At 33.4% G+C, this 20,137-nt stretch overlaps 1 protein-coding gene across 1 annotated transcript in view; it reads right to left on the bottom strand.

Annotated features, from left to right (window-relative positions):
* Window positions 1-20,137, bottom strand: part of ADGRL3 (adhesion G protein-coupled receptor L3) — a 765,791-nt gene that overhangs the window by 314,608 nt on the left and 431,046 nt on the right. The window contains exon 6 of the mRNA XM_005868883.2: window positions 14,997-15,106. Coding sequence (XP_005868945.1) covers window positions 14,997-15,106 — 110 coding nt within the window. The remainder of the gene's footprint in view (window positions 1-14,996; window positions 15,107-20,137) is intronic.

Here is a 20,137-nt window from a genome sequence, read left to right as displayed (position 1 = left end):
CCACATATGAGTGAGATCATGTGATATTTATCTTTCTCCAACTGGCTTATTTCGCTTAGCATAATGCTCTCCAGTTCCATCATGCTGTTGCAAATGGTAAAAGTTCCTTCTTTTTTATAGTGGCTTTGTATTTAGTCTTCAATTAATCACTTAATACTACTAAGTATCTACTAATATACACTGAGTGGCCAGATTATTATGATCGGCCAGATAATTATGACCACCCCTTCAGTACTGTGGCGATTCTTCTTGGCATTGACTCCACGAGATGTTGAAAGGTGATGCGAGGAATCTGACACTATGCCTGATGAATAGCACTGTCCAGTTCCGTGAATGGTTGTGGAACCAGCTGCCTGATGGCTCTTTTAACTTCGTCCCACAAATGCTCAATTGGATTGAGATCTGGTGATTGTGGGGGCCACCTAAGCAAGGTAAAGTCTCCCTCATGTTCTTGAAAGCACTCCTGCACAATACGAGCACCGTGGCATGGCGCATTGTCTTGTTGGAAGAAGCCATCTCCATTGGGATACGCCATCAACATGATAGGATGAACTTGATCAGCAATGATACTTAGGTATGTTGTGCTATTCAGACGTTTATAATGGTCTGGCCCTCCAGCAACTTCAGCGCGAAATTATAGCTAATTTGCCTACAAACGTCAGGTGGTCATAATAATCTGGTCACTCAGTGTATATGTTAGACAATGTAACATGTAATTGGATATGAACAAAGACAAGAAACATATCATTCCTGACCACTTAGAACTTGAGAAATATATGTTATTGTTCATATGGAAAGCATTTAATGAATATTTGTAGAATATACATGAGAAATTTTTTTTCCTATGGTAGTTGAGATTTTAAGATATAGCATCTGTTGCAATTATAATTGAAATATAAGCTAGTTGGAGTTCAAGTCTACTAAATAATTAAATTACTAAAATATCACTCAAATCCATAATAATAGTGGTATAAAAGAAATAAAGTAGATAATTAAAATTACATTTAATCTACCATTCTTTTAAGGAAGGAAAATTAACTTGAAGATTAAGTATCATTTGCAGGTAACTGTCAAGTTCTAGGCAGCCAAAACCTGTTGTAGAAAGCATCATACTTTCTGAAACAGAAAGTGATTTTGTGGATTGAAATCAGATATATATTCTGAAATGATAAATAATCAAGAAATTCTATCCTATGCATATATACAATGAAATATGACTCAACCATAAAAAAGAAAGAAATTTTGTCTTCTGCAACAACATGGATGGACCTAGAGGTATTGTGCTGAGTGATATAAGTCAGACAGAGAAAGACAAATGCCATATGATTTCAATTATATGTAGAATCTAAAAAACAAAATAAACAAACAAGCAGAAAAGAAACAGACTAATAGATACAGAGAGCATTTTGATAACTGCCAGATGGGAGGGGAGTTAGAGAAATGAGTAAAAAAGGTGAAGGGATTAAGAAGTGCAAATCAGTAGTTACAGAAGAGTCATGAGGACATAAAATATGGCATATGGAACATAGTCAATAATATTGTAATAACTATGTATGGTATCAGATGGGTAGTACCTTTATCAGGGTAATAAGTTATATAAATGTCTCATCACTGGGCTGTACACCTGAAACTAATACAATATTGCATGGCAACTGTAATTGAAAAAAAAAATTATTAAAAAAGTCTACCCTAAAAATTTTACCACCAACACATATGTTTTGTTAGAGGTTTCCTTTGTAACCTATTTATCTTAAACATAATCAATGCCTGTTTATATTTAATGACTTTTTGCTAAACTAGAAAGAAAACATGGTCAAGGCAGAAACATGGGATGATTATATAACGGGTGCCTGGATAACAAGTAAAATGTACAAAGAATACATACTGCTTTGAAGTCATAATCACCTGCTTGGTTCAGAACTAATTTAGAGAATTATATAAGGTATACATTTTTTTGCTCAATATTTGAAGAAGAATACTACAGATTATCACAAGCCAGTTAGAAAATAAATATCATACTTGAGACCTGCAGACATGATTCAATCTTTTAGCATTAGGAGACTATTAGAAATTATTAATCATCTCAACAAAAACCCTAGTGCTCTCCTAGGCAGGTTTGCTGTATATCTGTTTCATATTACTGTAGATATCTTTATCAAATTTCACAAGATGCTATTTAATATCAACCTGAGGAAAGCTGACACTACCGGTCATTCCTTGCCAAATATTGGAAAATCTAATTAAATAGACATTTGACTTCAAGAAGGTAATGCTTAAAACTAAATAAACTTTATCCTTTTAACCTTATTGACTGACCAAGGTAACAGAGAAACATCAATACCTCGTTCACATTGAGAACTCATATTGGATGAACTTTGTCTCTGTCAAGGATATGATTACTAATGGAGGTGGTGGAGCCAGACTTAAAATCAAATTACTCTGATGTGACAGCTTAATCTCAGACTTAACATGATCATTATTTTACCACTTTGAAACTTCTTGGTGATTTAATAATACTGATCTTAAGGGTCTAACTATTAGCTTTAGAGGCCAGTTAGAATTCTAACATGTTATATCTTAGGTTTGCCTAAAACACACATAAAAATTAGAATAAATTTTGGTTGGAGCTAAAGTGAGTCATTTCCTCTGAAGCTTTAGAAAAGTGAACATGATAGTTTAAAGATTAATCTGGTTTACTTGGTCAGTGTTGCTTAGTAGTTAGAGCGCTGGCCCAAGCACTGATGGGTTGCAGGTTTGATTCCTGGTCAAGGACACGTACCTAGGTTTCAGGTTCTATCTCTGGCCCTGGTCAGGGCATGTGTGGGAGGCAACTGATGGATTGGTTGATTTTCTCCCTCTATCTTTCTCTATCCTCCCTCCATTCCACTCTTTAAAAATCAATGGGAAAAATATCTTCAGGTGAGGAATAACAAAAATAAATAAAAAATATATATGTTAATCTGGTTACTTAATGTAGGAAAATAAACAAACAGTGGAAAATAGTGAGTTAAAGCATGATAACAGAATAGCATAGAAGAAAAGGATACCTTTTCTGTTATTATTCCAATTATTGTTTTTCTTTTCACAAAAGTGGAGATCATTAAGTCTTACAAAACCTAGAATGGAAAAATTAAAAACAAACAACAAACAAAAAAACTGTCCTTAACTTTAAGTACTCTTATTCATGGATTTTGACATTTTCCCTTGAGTTCTAAATTACTTTCACACAGAGAAGCATAATAAAAGATAAAGGTATACAACAGTTTGGGGATATGCAGGGATGTTAAGGATGAAAAGAATTGGAGCATGATAATTTTCAAGAACTCACATTTTTCCATGTGACTAGTCAAGAACATGATTAGTCAGAAACACACGGAAGCTACCCACTACATGTTGTTGAAAAATTATGATCACTGAATTTTTCAAAGTGTAAGAAATTAAACAAAGTAAAATAATAATTGTAATATGATATTCAATTGGAAAGGGGTTCTTCAAAATTTTTCAAAAAAGTGTTGACACTATCAATATGAGGTAGATAGATAGATAGATGAGAGAGCAAGCAAACAACTGAATGACTAATGGTCACTTTGAAGGCAAATAAAACTCAACAACCAGTACTGTGATTGTATACTTCTTTATATGGGGTTTGAGAAAAAAAAGGGGGGGGGAACAAATGAAAGTGCAAGAAAGAGGGTAGGAAAGGATTGTTGAAATTAAATAAAAAGAAAACTGAGAGGTGCAATTAGAGAGATATAATGTAGAAGATAACATGTTCATAAAATACAGAGGAAGTGGTTAGAAAAGGCCAAGAGGGTAAGTGGTCACATCTACTGCAGAGATATTGAAGAATGAGTTCTGTGAAAATAAAGTTTCACTCAACAGAAAGTTTCAGATGATTTTTGACAAAAAAATTATCAGCAAATTCATGGACAAAAAGACAGACTGCAAGGAGGCAGCTACTACATGCTTAAGATATATAATTCAGATAAAAAGTAAAGAAACTTCCTGCCCAGCTGCCACGATATAAATTAATTCATATGTGTAACAGTCCCTTCTTTACTGCTTAGTTCAAAGTTACCTTGATTAAGTGAGCTGTACTACCTGTGACAGATATCATGACACTTCCAATGTTTATTAAATAAAAACTCTCCAAATCAAGTGACTGGACAGATATTAAAACTCATGCCTCAAATGTTGGAAAAGGCCAAGAATTGCCAATGGTGTGGGTTAGTCACTCTGGTGAAGAATGGAAGGTCACAGGTTCAATCCCATTCAGCTTTACTCTATAGCTTAAACCGTTAACTCCTCAGCGAACAGGTTCTCCTGTGTCAAGTGGCAAGTGCCTCACTGCTGTTTGAAAAGATGAAGCAAATACTTCTTAGTAGATCAACAGAGATAACCTTGCCCCAAAAGATTGAAACATCATTCACCTTATCACATACAAAGTAAAATAAAAAATTAATTTCCATTAGTAGAAGACTTACTTAATATACTATCCATGTCTACATCAACCCACAAGCTATTATAAAGCCCTTGAAAGGAATCAAACAAAGTTATATTGGCTGACTTGTGTGAAATTCACAAGATATTGTACAGCGAGAAAAGCAAGATGTGTGTATAATATGATCAATTCTGTTTTTGTAAACACACACACAAATCTATATTCATGTAAAGGTCTCCAAAGAACACCTGAATATAGACGGAATTGTGAAGAATATACACTAAATTGTGTGTGTGTGTGTGTGTGTGTGTGTGTGTGTGTAACTCCTATCCTTGTAAAAAATCAAACTTTGTGTATATATGCATAAAGCAAGTTTTAAAAGAATGGTCATTGCAAAGTTAGTTGAATTTATCTCTAGTGGTAAAAAGTCAAATAAACTTTAACTTCATATTTATACACAGTTTGTAGTATTTTTATTTGTTATTTATTCTTCATTTATGCAACCAGAAAGAACAAGACATTTTATCATACAAGAAGAAGGTAAGTGGCTTGGTTTTAATTTAATCCGTCAGTCTGAAATCAGCCACGGACTGTCCATTTTCTTCTAGAGGTTGATATGAGCATTCTGTGATCATTGACACTTGGTTAGCAGGTGGTATACTTTCTCATTAAAAAAGATCTTTCATGTGTTCTACACTGAATTGTACTTTTTAAAATATATATTTTAGTTAATTAAAGCAACCCTGGCAGAGGCTGAATAATGCCCTCCCAGATTGTTCATGACCTAATGTCCAGAAGCAAGAGGGTCAATTTCAGAGAGGCTATGTAGAGACAGAAGTAGAGGTTAGAGTGATGTGATTTGAAAATGGAGGAAGGGGCCACAAGCCATAGAATGCAGGTGGCTTTTGGGAGATGGAAAAGACGAGGACACAGATTCTTTCCTGAAGCATCCAGAAGGAAAGCACCCCCACAAACATCCTAATGTTGGACTTTGAACCTCTACACCTGTAACAGTATAAACTTGTGTGTGTTAAGGTACTGTGTTTGTGTAGTTTGATATAGTAGCATAAGAAAACTAATGCAAAAGCTTCACCATTATTAACAGCAACATATCAGTGAAATGAGATTGAGTTCAGGGCAAGTGTTAGAGAATAAGTGATAGTGGTCACCTCACTCATCAACTGTAGTTTTTCTCCCTCCTTGTTCCAACACTAGGTTCCTAATAAGGATCCCTACAGCTTTTCTTTTTTTTAAAGATATTTTTTTATTGATTTTGAGAGACAGAGGAAAGGACAGGGAGAGGGAGATAAAGAGGGAGAGGAAGAAGAAGACATTGATGTGAGAGCGAAACATCAATTGGCTGCCTACTGCACTCCCACTACTGGGAATTGAGTATGGAACCTGAGCATGTGCCCTGACCTGGAATGGAATAGGCAACCTTTTTTGGGCACTGGATGACACCTACCCACTGAGACCACCGGTCAGGGCTGATCCCTACCTCTTGCTAAAAATTCTTCTGAAGTCAAGCTAAATACAGCACACACAACTTCACTCTTCAGGTACCAGACTAGAGGGCAGCAAAATATGTTACAAAAGATAGGTGTCCGCCTTGTAAAATCTCAGACAAGATTATATTTTTACCTGCTTTCTTTAGCAGAATGAAAAAAAAGCAAAATCACATGAATCAAAGGGACTTGTATTGCAATTCCCTATTCCCCCTTTCCACTTATCTAACCAAGAATGGAAACTTGGCCCTAGTCAGTTTTGCTCAGTGGATAGAGTGTTGGCCTCCAAACTGAAGGGTCCCAGGTTTGATTCCAGTCAAGGGCACATGCCCGGATTGTGAGTTCAATCCCAGAGGCAGCTGATCAATGATTCTCTCTCATCATTGATGTTTCAATTTCTCTTTCCCTCTCCCTTCCTCTCTGAACTCAATAAAAATATATTTAAAAAATACAAACTTGGACAAGCTGAAGACTTAATTTACTTTTTGACTTCCTTATTTTTCTGAGAGAACAAAATGGCATATACAAAGTATTAAGCACAGTCTTAGCACCCAGAACTTGTTCAGAGAACAGTATCTACTATTACAAAAAAAGCTCCCATTTTTCTCTAGCAATTTCTCTTTCATTTTTCATTTTGACAAAGAGGAAGAACATCAAGTATAGGACTTATAGTCTATTTTTATTAAACACCCTACGATATTATTTCTCAATCAGTTATTTCCTGGGACATCAGTTTCTAAGTCACTCCAGTTTTCACTCCAATCAGAGAATGAGTTTCTAAATGTTTAATGATTAATTTCCATCAAATCATTACTTAGAAACTATCTAATATAAAATTAGATCTCAGTTTCTGTAAAAAGTCTATAATCTACTAAAACAATACTGACCAATGTCAGAATTTTAACTCTTGAAAAGACATCCGGAATATATCAGGAGCTTAAATAAGGAGTGCACAATACTATGTATAACTTGGTTTTCAGAATTTTATGATTTAGTGTTTTCAACAATAAGCTAAATAAATACCCATCACATGTGGAAAACATCTAAATAATAATAGCAAATTTTATTAAGCACTAATGTGAGCTAGAAACTATTTTAATTCTGTTGTGTGTATTACTTAGTTGAATAGGTAAAACATTTTGAAGTTAGTGCTTGCATTGAAGAAATAAACTAATCATATTTTTAAAGAATTATATTCATTTGGATTTTTCTAGTAAATAACGAGAATCTTCATCCTATTGCCTATTAAAGAAGAAAAGAAGGTCCTGGCTTTACACTTCTTAGGCAAAATAAAATGGCTGTTATACGTTGGTTTTAGAACCAATGGTAACAGGATTTTTAAGGAATAGCTCCTACTGTGCTCAAGCTACTGCCTGAGGAAAAATAATGTATTTCAACATCTTAGAAAATATAATCTGATACCTGCAAGAAGCAGCAGCTGATAAATTTCAATCAGGTAATATAAACTCATCATAAAATCTTGAATTTTGTATTGGAATCAGTGCTAATCACAAATGTAGGCCAATATTGAGAAATGGCAAGGATTGCCAGGTCCTAAAGACACAGAATAGCATTATGTTTCTTGCTTTACACTTATCACTCATTCTTAAAAAGAGTAACACCTGCCATCTTTTGCAGAGCAGTCATTCATAATTTATGAGGCCTGAGCTTGTATTTGAACCCATTTCTTACGTGCATTATCAAATGCATGATAGAGTGAAATGAGGAATTCTTAGAGCTTTGCCTCAATAATATCCACAATAATATTGTTTACTATGTAGGCATCTTTTTAAGTTAACCTTGATGAATCTGGATGAATAGTTCTTGGCGAGTAACAGAGAAGGATAAGACCAAAGCTCTGTCATAAAAAGCAAGTTTTGTTAGACTCTGATATATATAAATAACTGGCTAAGAGTCCTATACACAATCAATATGCAGTCATAATGAATCCAGGAGGGGAAAAAAAGAAAGACTTCTTGGAAAAATTAATGTATTCCGTTTCCAACAAATGAAGATGCTGTCTTCCTTCTAAGCTTTCCCTGTTATCTTGAGAAACTTAACTTGGATGGGTTCTCTAAGGGTAAGGGGGACAGGGGAGAGATCAAGTCTAGGAAAATCACAGTAAAGCAAATTCTTCTTTTTTGGAGAGATTCATTTTTCTTCCCATAATTCCACGAGTTGTTTTTTTGTTTGATTTTTAACTGCAAACAGTTTTGAAACCTGAAAAATCAATGTTACTGAGTACTGTACTTATTTCAAGCTGTTCCAAAAACTGAGATCAGAAAAACTTTGCCACAGAAATCTGAATGCATATATGAAGGCTTCCAAAAACAAATGGTTAGCATATAGAGAACATAAAAGCAAACTGCATATCCTATGTTCTCTAAAATGGTTCACTTAGTGACAATTTTGAATTCAATTTATGAGAAAGGCCAGGAGGATTAAAATCTAAACACATACACAAAAAGATTGCTCTTTCAAAATATTGAGAAAGTTGTGGATTTTTTGATATCTCAATATACAGTCATTGATTGCAATAATTATAGGATTGAAGGCAAACAAAGACCTCACACAAGCATCATTTTGAATCCAGAATTTTTTCTGTAAGAATTTGAATTAAAATGAAAAGTAAGGTTTGAATGCCAAATTTCAATTAAAGAGAATATATAATAATCTTTTCTATGTTTGAGAGTAGGTTTTAATCACTCTTTATATCTCTAGACAGAAAAAAACTATTTTGAGACTCAAAGAAACAAAGTAGCATGATGGAAAGACAACTCAACCGGCAATTAAGAGCCAATGAGTTTTAACTATATAATCACTGACTATTTCATTTATTCTAAGTCTCATGTTCTCTACCTCTAAAATTTTTAAAAGATGGGTTTCAATCGCTTTATAATTAATTACATTGTTACTGTCTAAAGGCAGTTTGTGAAGATTAATGAAGCAGGGGTTCAACTATTATTTGTTGAGTGAGATAAATGACAGGGCCAGGGTCCACCACTTGAGGAGACATTTGAGGAGATTAGCACCTCCTTATCTATTGCTATCTGTGGGGAGAAATGGGGCTGGAGGTAAATAAACTAATACTAAAAGCTAATTCTAGGAAGAAAGTAAGAGACAAAATGGCCAAACTCCATGGCAAGCTTGGGTGTGATTCATGTAATTATCAGTACCAGCAGGTCAAGTCCAAAGGGGATGCAGATCAGGAAGTGTAAGTGATAACAGAACCTACAGAAGCACAGTGGGGTGAATATGGATTCAGAAAATTTGATGTATCACTGAGCTTTAAAAAGAGCAACCCCTTCAGAGAGATCAGATTTAAGTACTATCCTTCCTGGTTTCTAAAGTGATGATTTCAATTTTTATGAAAATATCATATTTTGGGCATACAGACAATGCTTAAATTAATACTAAGTAATCACTGGTACATTTGTAAAAGCTATATGGATTATCTGTTAGGTTTAAGACACTGTGAAGTAGAGAGAAACTATTTGACAGAGAAAGAGCAAAACTAATGGGAGAGAAAAGGGACAAAAAATATTGTTCCTCTTGTTAAAAATATTCTAAAAAAGAGAATTCAGGTAGCTGGCTCTCTTTTTATAGAAGGAGTAATACTTAAAGCCAAAACTTGCTATATTATATGGAGGCATGTAGAAGACTATGAAAAACAAATTGGTTACTAGTAGGGAGGGATATAATCACAATCACAAGCAATTTGGAGAAAATAAAATTCATATGATCTATATTTTTATCACAGACCTCCCATTTGAATTAATAAGGTCTTGTTTGTACAAAAGAATTTCTTATATTATCATTTTAGCAATGCACATATTACTTCTCGAGCAATTTAACTAAATTTCCTCTTTCTTTCAATCATTCAATATATGCGTATTTAATGTTTTCTATATGTCAGAAACTGAAAAAGGTATTGCGGTATATTGGGAATCAGAATACATCTTGACATTTCTGTGATCTTTTAAAAATTAAACATATGGGTTCATTTCAGCACAATGAGTTTTAAAATATGTAATTACTTATTTATAGAATAGGAACCAAAGTATGCATACATTAAAATATGCACTCATTAGAATATTATTTGCAAAATGTAGTTATTTATAATTAAATAGTTAAAGACATTTGTTTTAAATGCTAAAAGTGTAATGCATTTTTCTTATAGTTAAAAACTAAACTAAAATATTATATAATTATTTGTAAATATTAATTTTCTAATAATACTTATTTTACATGTCTTCAGATGGCTAATGTAATGTCTTCAGAAAGTCTCTAAGTGCTACAACACTCATTTTGGTTTAATCGGTTTAATCAAACACTCATTTCTAATATGCGCTCAAAATTGTATGCTTCCTCCCTCCATTTCTGCAGAAAATCCACCATGACAGAAGATTATTAGAATAAGTAATATGTGCTTTGTATTTCTGAAAGGAAGAAACAAAGAACTGAAGAGAAAGGCTAGATTGTGAGAAAAGACAAGCACTTTTTGAGTTTAATGTGCGTGAAATTGTATGCCTTGGAAGAAAGACAAATTGTCAGCAGGATACAAAGTGAAGATTCCTTGCTCAGAAATACCCTAAGTAGGTGGTTAGTTGTTTTATTGTTTTCTCCCTAACACAATTCATCCCAGTAAACTGGCTAAATGAAGGAAGCTCTACTTGAAGATGCCACAATTTCAATCCCAAATCACCCCAGAAGGGATGGGGGTGGGGTGAGAAGGAAGATAGAGCAAAAATGTGACATTGGTAAATGCTGAGGTTTAACCTCTGGAATATATGGGTCATCTCCTGGGGAGAAAATACCGCTAAGGAGAAAAGTCAAACCTCAAAGAAAACGCAAAGGCTATAAAAGTCACACTGGAACTAAGGTGTAACAGGAACAGAGAAAAGTATTGATTTGTCTGTCACAAATTTGGTCACAAACAGGGTATCTGTGAACACAAACAAGACAGTACAGACAAGACGGAAAAACTAAGGACAGAAGAGAATAACTACAGTGATTTCAAAAAATTGAGTACAAAACACTCCCAGCAGGTAGCCGCACAAAATTGTTTACAATCACTAATTTTTCTTAGTTTCTTTCCGATCAGTATCTTTTTTAAAAAGTCATACCGATAACTTAGGAAGTTATATAAAGTCAAATCACTGAGGTGTACACCTGGAACTAATATAATATTGTATTGTCAACTGTAATCGAAAAATAAAAAATGATTTCAATAAAAACAAAAGTTATACCGTTTGTTTGATTCAGTCTAAGCTTCTAAAACTGCCATTGAATATAATATTGTATTGTCAACTGTAATTGAAAAATAAAAAATGATTTCAATAAAACAAAAGTTATACCATTTGTTTGATTCAGTCTAAGCTTCTAAAACTGCTATTGTTAAATTATGTACCTACTTACTGACAAAAATCTGTGCAAAAATTATTGCAGGCTTACCTTCAGCATTTTTAACTTTATTTTCTTGTGTAATACAAAGAAGTTGTTGAATTTTTACCTGTAATATGCTTCCGCACCATGAATATTAATGTTTTCCTACATATTTTAGTTTTTTTCTGCATTTCTATGTTTCAAAGTTTTCTATATTTTTCCATGAAAAACTATTCCCTTAAAACTTAGTATTACCATGGAAATGCACACAAAGAGTATGTATAGAGGAAGAAAATATCAATATATATCCACATTCCAATATTAATAAAACATTCATAAATACTAAATAGATCAGTAAATACATGAAGTTTATTGTCTACAATTCAAAATGAAACATGGAATTAGTGAATTGTTTAAGAAATAGAACTTAACATTATTTATTTGTTTATTCAGTTGTTTTAATAGAACATGTTCAAACATTAATAAATCTTGTCTGAAGTTTTTATTCTAATAATACAATAGGGATTTAAAAATATTTTTATTGATTTTTAGAGAGAGGATGGGGAAGACAAAGAGAGAAACATTGATATGAGAGCAAAACATCAATCAACTACCTACGGCAAGCCCTCTACAGGGGATTGAGCCTGAAATCTGGGCATGTGCCCTGAGCGGGAATCAAACCAGCAATCTTTCAGTACACAGGACTATGTTCAACCAACTGAGAAGCACTGGCTAGGGCTACAATAGGGGTATTTTAACAAGTATATTAAGTACAAGGGTTTTTTCTTATAATACAGTTAATTTAAACAACTTCTTAATTTGCTACTTTGGTAAGAGCCTTATTCTAAACAGTGGGTAGCATTTTTATGGCACAAACTAGTTTAAATCAAAATTACCATGTTTCTCTTTTATTAGTGTAGATAGTGGGTAGCATTTTTATGGCACAAACTAGTTTAAAACATAAAGCTTCATTAGGTGTTTATGTAAAATAGAAGATTGCAGTGATTTATCTGCTTTAAGAAAGACACACAAACCTCTTAAAAGTAAATAGCAAAAGAACTGGGCCTGGGTCTTTGAATCATTTGCTTTCACCATGTGCCATTACTTTACTGATGAAGATTATTAATTAAATATTGGATGAGATTTAATAACTCATGAACATATAAAGAAAAATATCTATGAGGAGAACTATACCTGGGTCCTTAAGAACAACTATCAATGACAACTCAAATCTTGGCTCTGCCATTTTCTAGCACTTCTACATTTTCCAAGAGATATTCACTTATCCAATGGAGCCTCATTTTCCTCTCGAGTAAAATGATGATACTCCTACCTAACAGAGTGAGGATATTGTGAGAATAAAATAAAATAATGTATGTAAACATTTAACCCATGCTGTAAATCACATGTAGTAAGTGTCAAATGATAGCTATTATTAATAAGTGAATCAATTCAGCACTGGAAAATCTGTTTTACACTAGAGGCAAGAAAAAGAGCATAGTGTTGATCAAAATCATAATTTACTACAGATCAGGTTAGGTCTATAAGGGGAGATCCAGAAAATTTTAATAGCTTACCTAGACTAATGGACCCAGGCCATTTGTTCTGTAATAAGACCATATTCTAAACCCAGGCTTCCTGATTTCTGGTAATCTTTCTACGAAATCAACCTACCTTTAAATGAGTCCCTGTAGGTTTTTGAATGGTTTATACTTTATTTTGGATTATTTTTTTAAACAAGTTAAATTTACTAAAGAAATTACCAATTATACTTTTAACTAAAACACATACAAAATATAATTTAAATAAATACAATCATGCTACACCATATAAGTTAAACTGGTGTATAAACTAGCCAAGTGGTTGCCCTTAAGTTTAAAATTCTTACTTAATAAAAAAATCAGATAAATAATTTAATAGGAATACACTTCGAAAGCAATCAGTAAATATTCAATCTACCAGAAACCTACAAAAATAAGATATTCAGCTATCAAATTGTCCATATCTGGTAGTTTATAAGAGAAAACAGAGATCTGTGATAAATAGTAATCTTTTTATGCAAGTATGAGCAAGTTCTTAATTCTATTGAAATAACTTAAGTAGATACTTTTTCAGAATAAGCTTGGCAGAAGATTTTGGAGTAGTTATCTACAAAGAAACTCAGAAGAAACACAGATAATTGAGGAGACAGCTATAAGATTCTTTAACTTTTAAAAATTATGAAAAAGATCTACAATTTGACATTCCTACTTCAGCTTGATGCCAAATATAAGTTTCCAAAGACTGTCTTTTAAAATGAGGTGCACCTATACCTTAGTGTATATTTTTATAAAATGCCTTGGAAACAGCTATTCTACATTTTTCACAAAGATCGCATCATGCAATCCAAATATAATTGGCACAGTTCTAAAACGGACTTCAAATATTATTTCTGTAAATGATTACTAATGAAGAACAAATGGTCAGTATGAGCCTCATATTTTCATAGAAGGATCCCTGAGAACAATGCAAGAAGCATAACCTCAACTGAGATTTCAATCAAACCTACACATTTATGCATTTTTAAACAAGGAAATTAGCTTTATAAAACACCACTACACTTTCTCTAATCAAATGTACTACAAATAAGCAAAAATAAAACTTTCTCTTGATTGCTTTCATTATTATTTTAAAATTTCAGTCTATTTCTTGCTGGTCAAATTGCTCCCTTACGACTCATGAGCAATGTGCTGCTTCTTAAATGAGCAGAAATGAGGCAAGCCTACAGCTATCTCTTGGCACAGGCATCTTGCTGATCCCCAGATACTTTGCTTCTTCTTAGATGTCAAAGGAAGTTGAAAGTTTTGTTTTGTTTATGATCTCAGGTGTTTTATACCTCTGGGATAAGCTGAATATCTAATCGGAGAATACAGGATTTCCGGAGTGAGCTTCACTATTGAACCTCATGAATAATGAACTAGATAGCTCAACAATATGTTTATTTGAGATGGGGATGATTCCCTTGAGTAAAAAAGTCAGATAATGTATCATTTTTGATTGTTTGATTCTTCATTATTCCCGAAGAAAAAACAAGTTGTTGGTATACACCATATCTGACATAAAGGTTGCAAAGACCTACTTCTTGTGCTTGTAAAAGATACATTCTGAAGAGTGCTTTAGTTCAAGTAATCCGAGTATTTTCTTTTTAGTATGCTCCCACTTGATAAATATATTTTTATTCCTGAAATACTGACAACATGGGAAGCTTAGCTATAATTGCTTCCATCAAATTCAAATTTATCAATTTCTATAGCACTATATATATGGTGATAATATTATTTATTTTCACTACCTTTTACTTGGACATGAAGGAATGAAGAACTGGCATATCACTTTTCAATTTTCATCTAAATGTTTCATATTCTTACATTAAAAAAGAGTTTTAGAATAGATATAAATGTACAGAAATGTATAGTCAAAATTAAAAGCTGCAGGATCATGTAAACAACATCTAATTTTTCCAATGGTGGAAAGGGTTTATGGTCCTAAAAAATTAAAATTACCCATGTTTTCCACATAATTTATGTAATTGTTTTTATGTTTTCATAGAGAATATTTTGTCAATGTATGCAAAACAAAACTTACTTTATTTTCTCTTTATAAAAAAATGATAGGAATATACATACTGTAAGGGACACATTCATACTGCACTTCAAGGTACTTATAGGTTCCCGGACAGGGGTCTGGAAAAACATCAGGACCTGCCACGACTGCACACTGGGTTCTGTTATTGCACCTGAAGTCAAAAGAAAAGAAAAGAAGACATAAATGCTTATGCAAAGTTAAATCCTTATTAAAATATTACTAGTAAACTTTCCAGATTCAATAATTTATTAATTAGTAGACATTTCTGTGGAAAAATAATGATTCTTCCCACCCAAAATATTGGCACTAGGAGTACAGGATGAGACACTGTAGTTATCCTCTACATTCTTGTTTATTCATCTCAGAAATATTATACCTCAGGGCTATATTTTTGTGTTACTTTCTTAAAGAGATATTTCATCTCTGAAATAACCTATACTCTGATTCCTTGCTAACACACTGCTAGAGTAGGGAGCATTTAAGGCAGAATTCATTTTGATTTAGAGTAAAAAGCTTTGTATTTATTGAGTCTACTATTTATCAGGTTTAATGAGGATTTTATTTAGTCTCTAAATTAAAATTGATTCTTTAGAGAATGTCTCAAGCTTAAAAATATATTTTGTGATATCAGTGAAAAATTCTTATCAGGCAATTTTGCATAATGTTTATCTGAGAGTCAACATGTTCTAAGTTCTCTTGTGCAGATTTAATGTCTGAGAATGATTATCAGACAATCATCTAATAACATGAATGTACAGGTGGCTGTCTTCACACATGCACTGCAAAGAGATAGCTTGCCATTTTGGTGTATTCAAACTTTTGAAAAAATAGCAGCACATCCTATTACATAGAAAACACATTTGAAGAAGCTGTGTCAAGTTGAAAGACATGATTTTTGCAGTTAAAGCAATATAATTTCATATCCCACCTCAAAAAATAAGCTCATAAATCTGATGATTTTCTACAATAAGTAGCTATATAAACTCAGTCATTTCTATAATTGTTATAGAAAATTAGCTATTATCAGGAATACATTTGAAGTAGAAATAACCAAAAATGAAAAACTGTACACAATAAAATTTGATGATATGTAAATATTCTGTAAATATAATATTTTCATTGCTGATCTCCAGTTTTTGGCCTATTATTGTTTCACTTCCTCTTATCAACCTTTTTACTTTCTAAGTACTACAAGATATAATAATAAAACTCATTTAGAAGTTGTGTCCACTCTTGTAATTTTCAGATATAAATTAGAAATCTTTTATTATTTAAAGAATCAATATTTAATATCAATAGATAAGATTACTATTCATTTATGAGCAGGGCATAAAGGTTAACATGTATAATTATGGAAGTGTTTATTTCACAGAAAGCTGTCTTGAATCAAGAATTTCAAGTGCTTATACTATTTTTATGCACTGGATTAAAAAATCCACTATACATTTTACACATCCACCCAATTATCTAAACATGTGCATTGACTAATTTACATATTATTAAAGTTTTTAAAATACTAATGATTTATGTATATGTAAGAAAAATGAAACAAGCAACTATTTGTTATAAATGATACACTGTTGTGAGTCCCAAATATCTTAATGTTAACCAAAAGACTTCTAATTGATGAGATAGTGTTTGGGAAGAGGTATATAAGCCAAAACACGCTATACCAATCTATAATAATAAAAGGGTAATAAACTAATTAGACCGGACGTCTTCCTGACGTCATTCCGGACGTCCTTCCTGACCAAGCCGGGCCATATAAACTAATTAGACCGGACGTCTTCCTGACGTCATTCTGGACATCCTTCCTGACCAAGCCGGGCCAGAGGGAAGCCAGCCCAGGTCCCAGGTGCCTGTGGGCAGCCGGAGGGGGAAGCAGCCAGGGTCCCGGGTGCCGGAGGGAAGCCAGTGCCAGTAGCCGGGGGAAGGAAGGCCTACTCTTGCACGAATTTTCATGCATCAGGCCTCAAGTAACATATAGCACTCGTCATCATTGTTTTAAAGAAAAAAAATGCTTTATAACCTTCATTTTCCACAAAAACTTAAAACTATTTCTATATCAAATGCTTTTTGATAAATTAAGATTCTGAGAAATCAAAGAAAAAAGGTAGACAATCTCTGAAATATCATTTCTGTATGATACATTATTTATTATTTAAAGACCAGCTATATTTTTAAAACAGGAGTTTAAAGGTCTGTCTCTTTTTTATGGTTTCAGTTATTGTGAATCAAAATAAAATTATTTTTAATATTACATTAAATATTATTGAACAATTTACACCAGTAAAAGTACTTTTACAGTGAGAATAAAATTGTCAAAAGTAAATTCATTAAAACATAATATAGACAATAAAAGTAAAAAAAAAAATAATGTTCTCATATCCTTTAAACTCATTTTTCATTAATTGCTTTTTTAAAAATTTAAATTCTTTATGGTTAAAAGTGTTACATGTCTCCTTTTTCCCTTATTGATCTCTCCCTGCCCTCTCCCACCCCCCCAACACATGCTCTCACCCCCTACTTGTCTGTGTCCCTTGGTTCTTAATATGCATGCATACAAGTCCTTTGGTTGATCTCTTACCCCCTCCCAACCTCCCCTGCCTTCCCTCTGAGGTTTATCAGTTTGTTGGATACTTCTATGTCTCTGTATCTATTTTTGTTCATCAATTTATGTTGTTCATTATATTTCACAAGTAAGTGAGATCATGTGATATTTATCTTTCTCCAACTGGCTTATTTCACTTAGCATAATGCTCTCCAGGTCCATCCATACTGTTGAAAATGGTAAGAGTTCTTTTGTATTTTTTACAACAGTGTAGTATTCCATTGTGTAGTTGTACCATCATTTTTTAATCCACTTTGGAAGAGCACTTAGGCTGTTTCCAAATCTTAGCTGTTGTAAATTGTACTGCTATGAACATAGGGGTGCATATGTTCTTTCTGATGGGTGTTTCTGATTTCTTGGGTGATATATTCCCAGAAGTGGGATTACTGGGTCAAATGGGAGTTCCACTTTTAATTTTTTGATGGGACTGCATACTGCATACTGGTGCACAGTGACTGCACCAGTCTTCATTCCCACCAGCAGTGCAAGAGAGTTCCTTTCTCTCCACATCCTTGCCAGCACTTTTCATTTGTTGATTTGTTGATGATAGCCATTCTGACAGGCAAAAAACTTCTGCACCACAAAAGAAACCATCTAACAAAACAACAAGAAAGCCCACTGCATGGGAGAACATATTTGCTAATATTTAATCTCCAAAATTTATAAGGAACTCATACAACTTAACAAAAGGAAGATAATCCAATCAAAAAATGGACAAAGGATCTAAATAGACACTTCTCAAAAGTGGACATGCAGAAGGCCAAGAGACATGAAAAAATGCTCAAAGTAACTAATCATCCTAGAGATGCAAATCATGGCTTACTTTTCATATAAATATAAATTAAAGGTAATTATCAATGTCCCTGATATAAAAATATTTTATCAACCCACAATATAGGATGAGAAAAGACTGCAATAATAAGGTCAAATGCATGATAATCTAACAATTGTAACAGAAAAAAAATCTCATAATCTTCTTTATTTTATCTTTATCCTAGGGTATGTTTATTAATTTTGAGAGAGAGGAAGGGAGAGAGAGAGAGAGAGAGAGAGAGAGAGAGAGAGAGAGAGAGATGAGAGAGAGAGACCAGAGATCAGTGTGTGTGAGAAATATCTTTTGGTTGCCTTCCTTATGTGTCCCAACTGGGGATTGTGCCCTGAACAAGAATCAAACTCACAACCCTTTTGGTATATGGTGTGACACTCTAACCAATTGAGCCACATGGCCAGAGAAAATCTCATAATCGTATAGAAATATTAACACTTATTTACATTGATAACAGTTTCAATATGTTTAAATCAGAAACTTTACACAATAAAATTTTTCTACCCCACCAATTGACAAATTAAGAATAAAGTATAAGCAGGTAACACTGACAACTACCAGATAGAATTCTCAAAGAAGTCTGGACCTTCAGTTTTCCATACATTACATGCGGACCAGTTACTTTACTACCTTTCCAAGTTGATATGCTTATAAAATGCATTAGAAAAACTGGAAAGTATCAATAAATGTCCAAGATATACATTTTGTTGTGGTAGCTATAGGCATTTTATCATTATTAACATCAGCCATCTGTTTCATGTTGGGCTAAGAACACTTCATGCCAGACAGACTGAGTCTTTTGGGAGAAACTTACAGGACAGAAGAAGAGCTCATACATTCTATTGAGAAACAGGGGAAACAGATTCACATGGAAAACAAACAAACCATAATCTAAGTACTTAGCTGTCTGCAAGCTACATTACCTGGGATACCCTAAGGTAAGTCCAAACTTTATAGTAACAATGCCTATATCTGTGTAACCCCTTAAACGAAGAAAGCATGTTCATGAGTAGTATACTACTTTTTATTTCTCTCTTTTTTAAATGTTTTTATTGATTTGAGAGAGAGGTAAAAGGAGAGGGAGAGAGAGAAACATTAATGTGAGAGAGAAACATAATTAGCTGCCTCCTGCACATGCTCTACTGGGGATGGAGCCCACAACCCAGGCATGTGCCCTGAACGATTAGAACCTGTGACATCTTGGTGCGTGGGTACCATACTGGCCAGAGCTGTTACTTCTTTTTGATGTGGATATTACTACTCCCAATTTCAGAGAAGGGAAGAGACATGGAGATATTAAATAACTTCTCAGAGCCTCGGTAATCAAATGACAGTCGCTGTCCAGAAGAGTGAACTAGAAAGCACAATCCTATGTCTAGTGACAGCGTGAGTCAGACATTTTAGGGTCGCCCTGGGAAACTGATTTAATTCACTCCGGTTGATTCTCAGGAATCCTGGGATGATCTGATGAGGTAAAGACCAGCTGTGAAATATCTAAGTGGCCCAGGATTCATCAGTCATGATGTGGATCAGACATTCCAAGAAGGTTCTGAATTTAAATTAACATGACATAGCCACCCCCTCCCTATCTAAATCAGAAAGATCAATCTCTGAACATAAGGTAGAAAGAGTAATAGGATGAATGAATATTTATTCATACAAAGACTGTTCCAAAAGAAAAACTAAGATAAAAAACATTGTTTTAATTCAAGCCATGCAAGTATAGTTACCACCTATTTATCAAG

Source organism: Myotis brandtii, unplaced genomic scaffold (genome assembly GCF_000412655.1).
Source record: "Myotis brandtii unplaced genomic scaffold, ASM41265v1 scaffold28, whole genome shotgun sequence".
NCBI classification, from domain to species: Eukaryota; Metazoa; Chordata; class Mammalia; order Chiroptera; family Vespertilionidae; genus Myotis; species Myotis brandtii.
The sequence above is the reverse complement of the archived record's forward strand: the minus strand, read 5'-3'. Positions and strand labels throughout refer to the sequence as shown.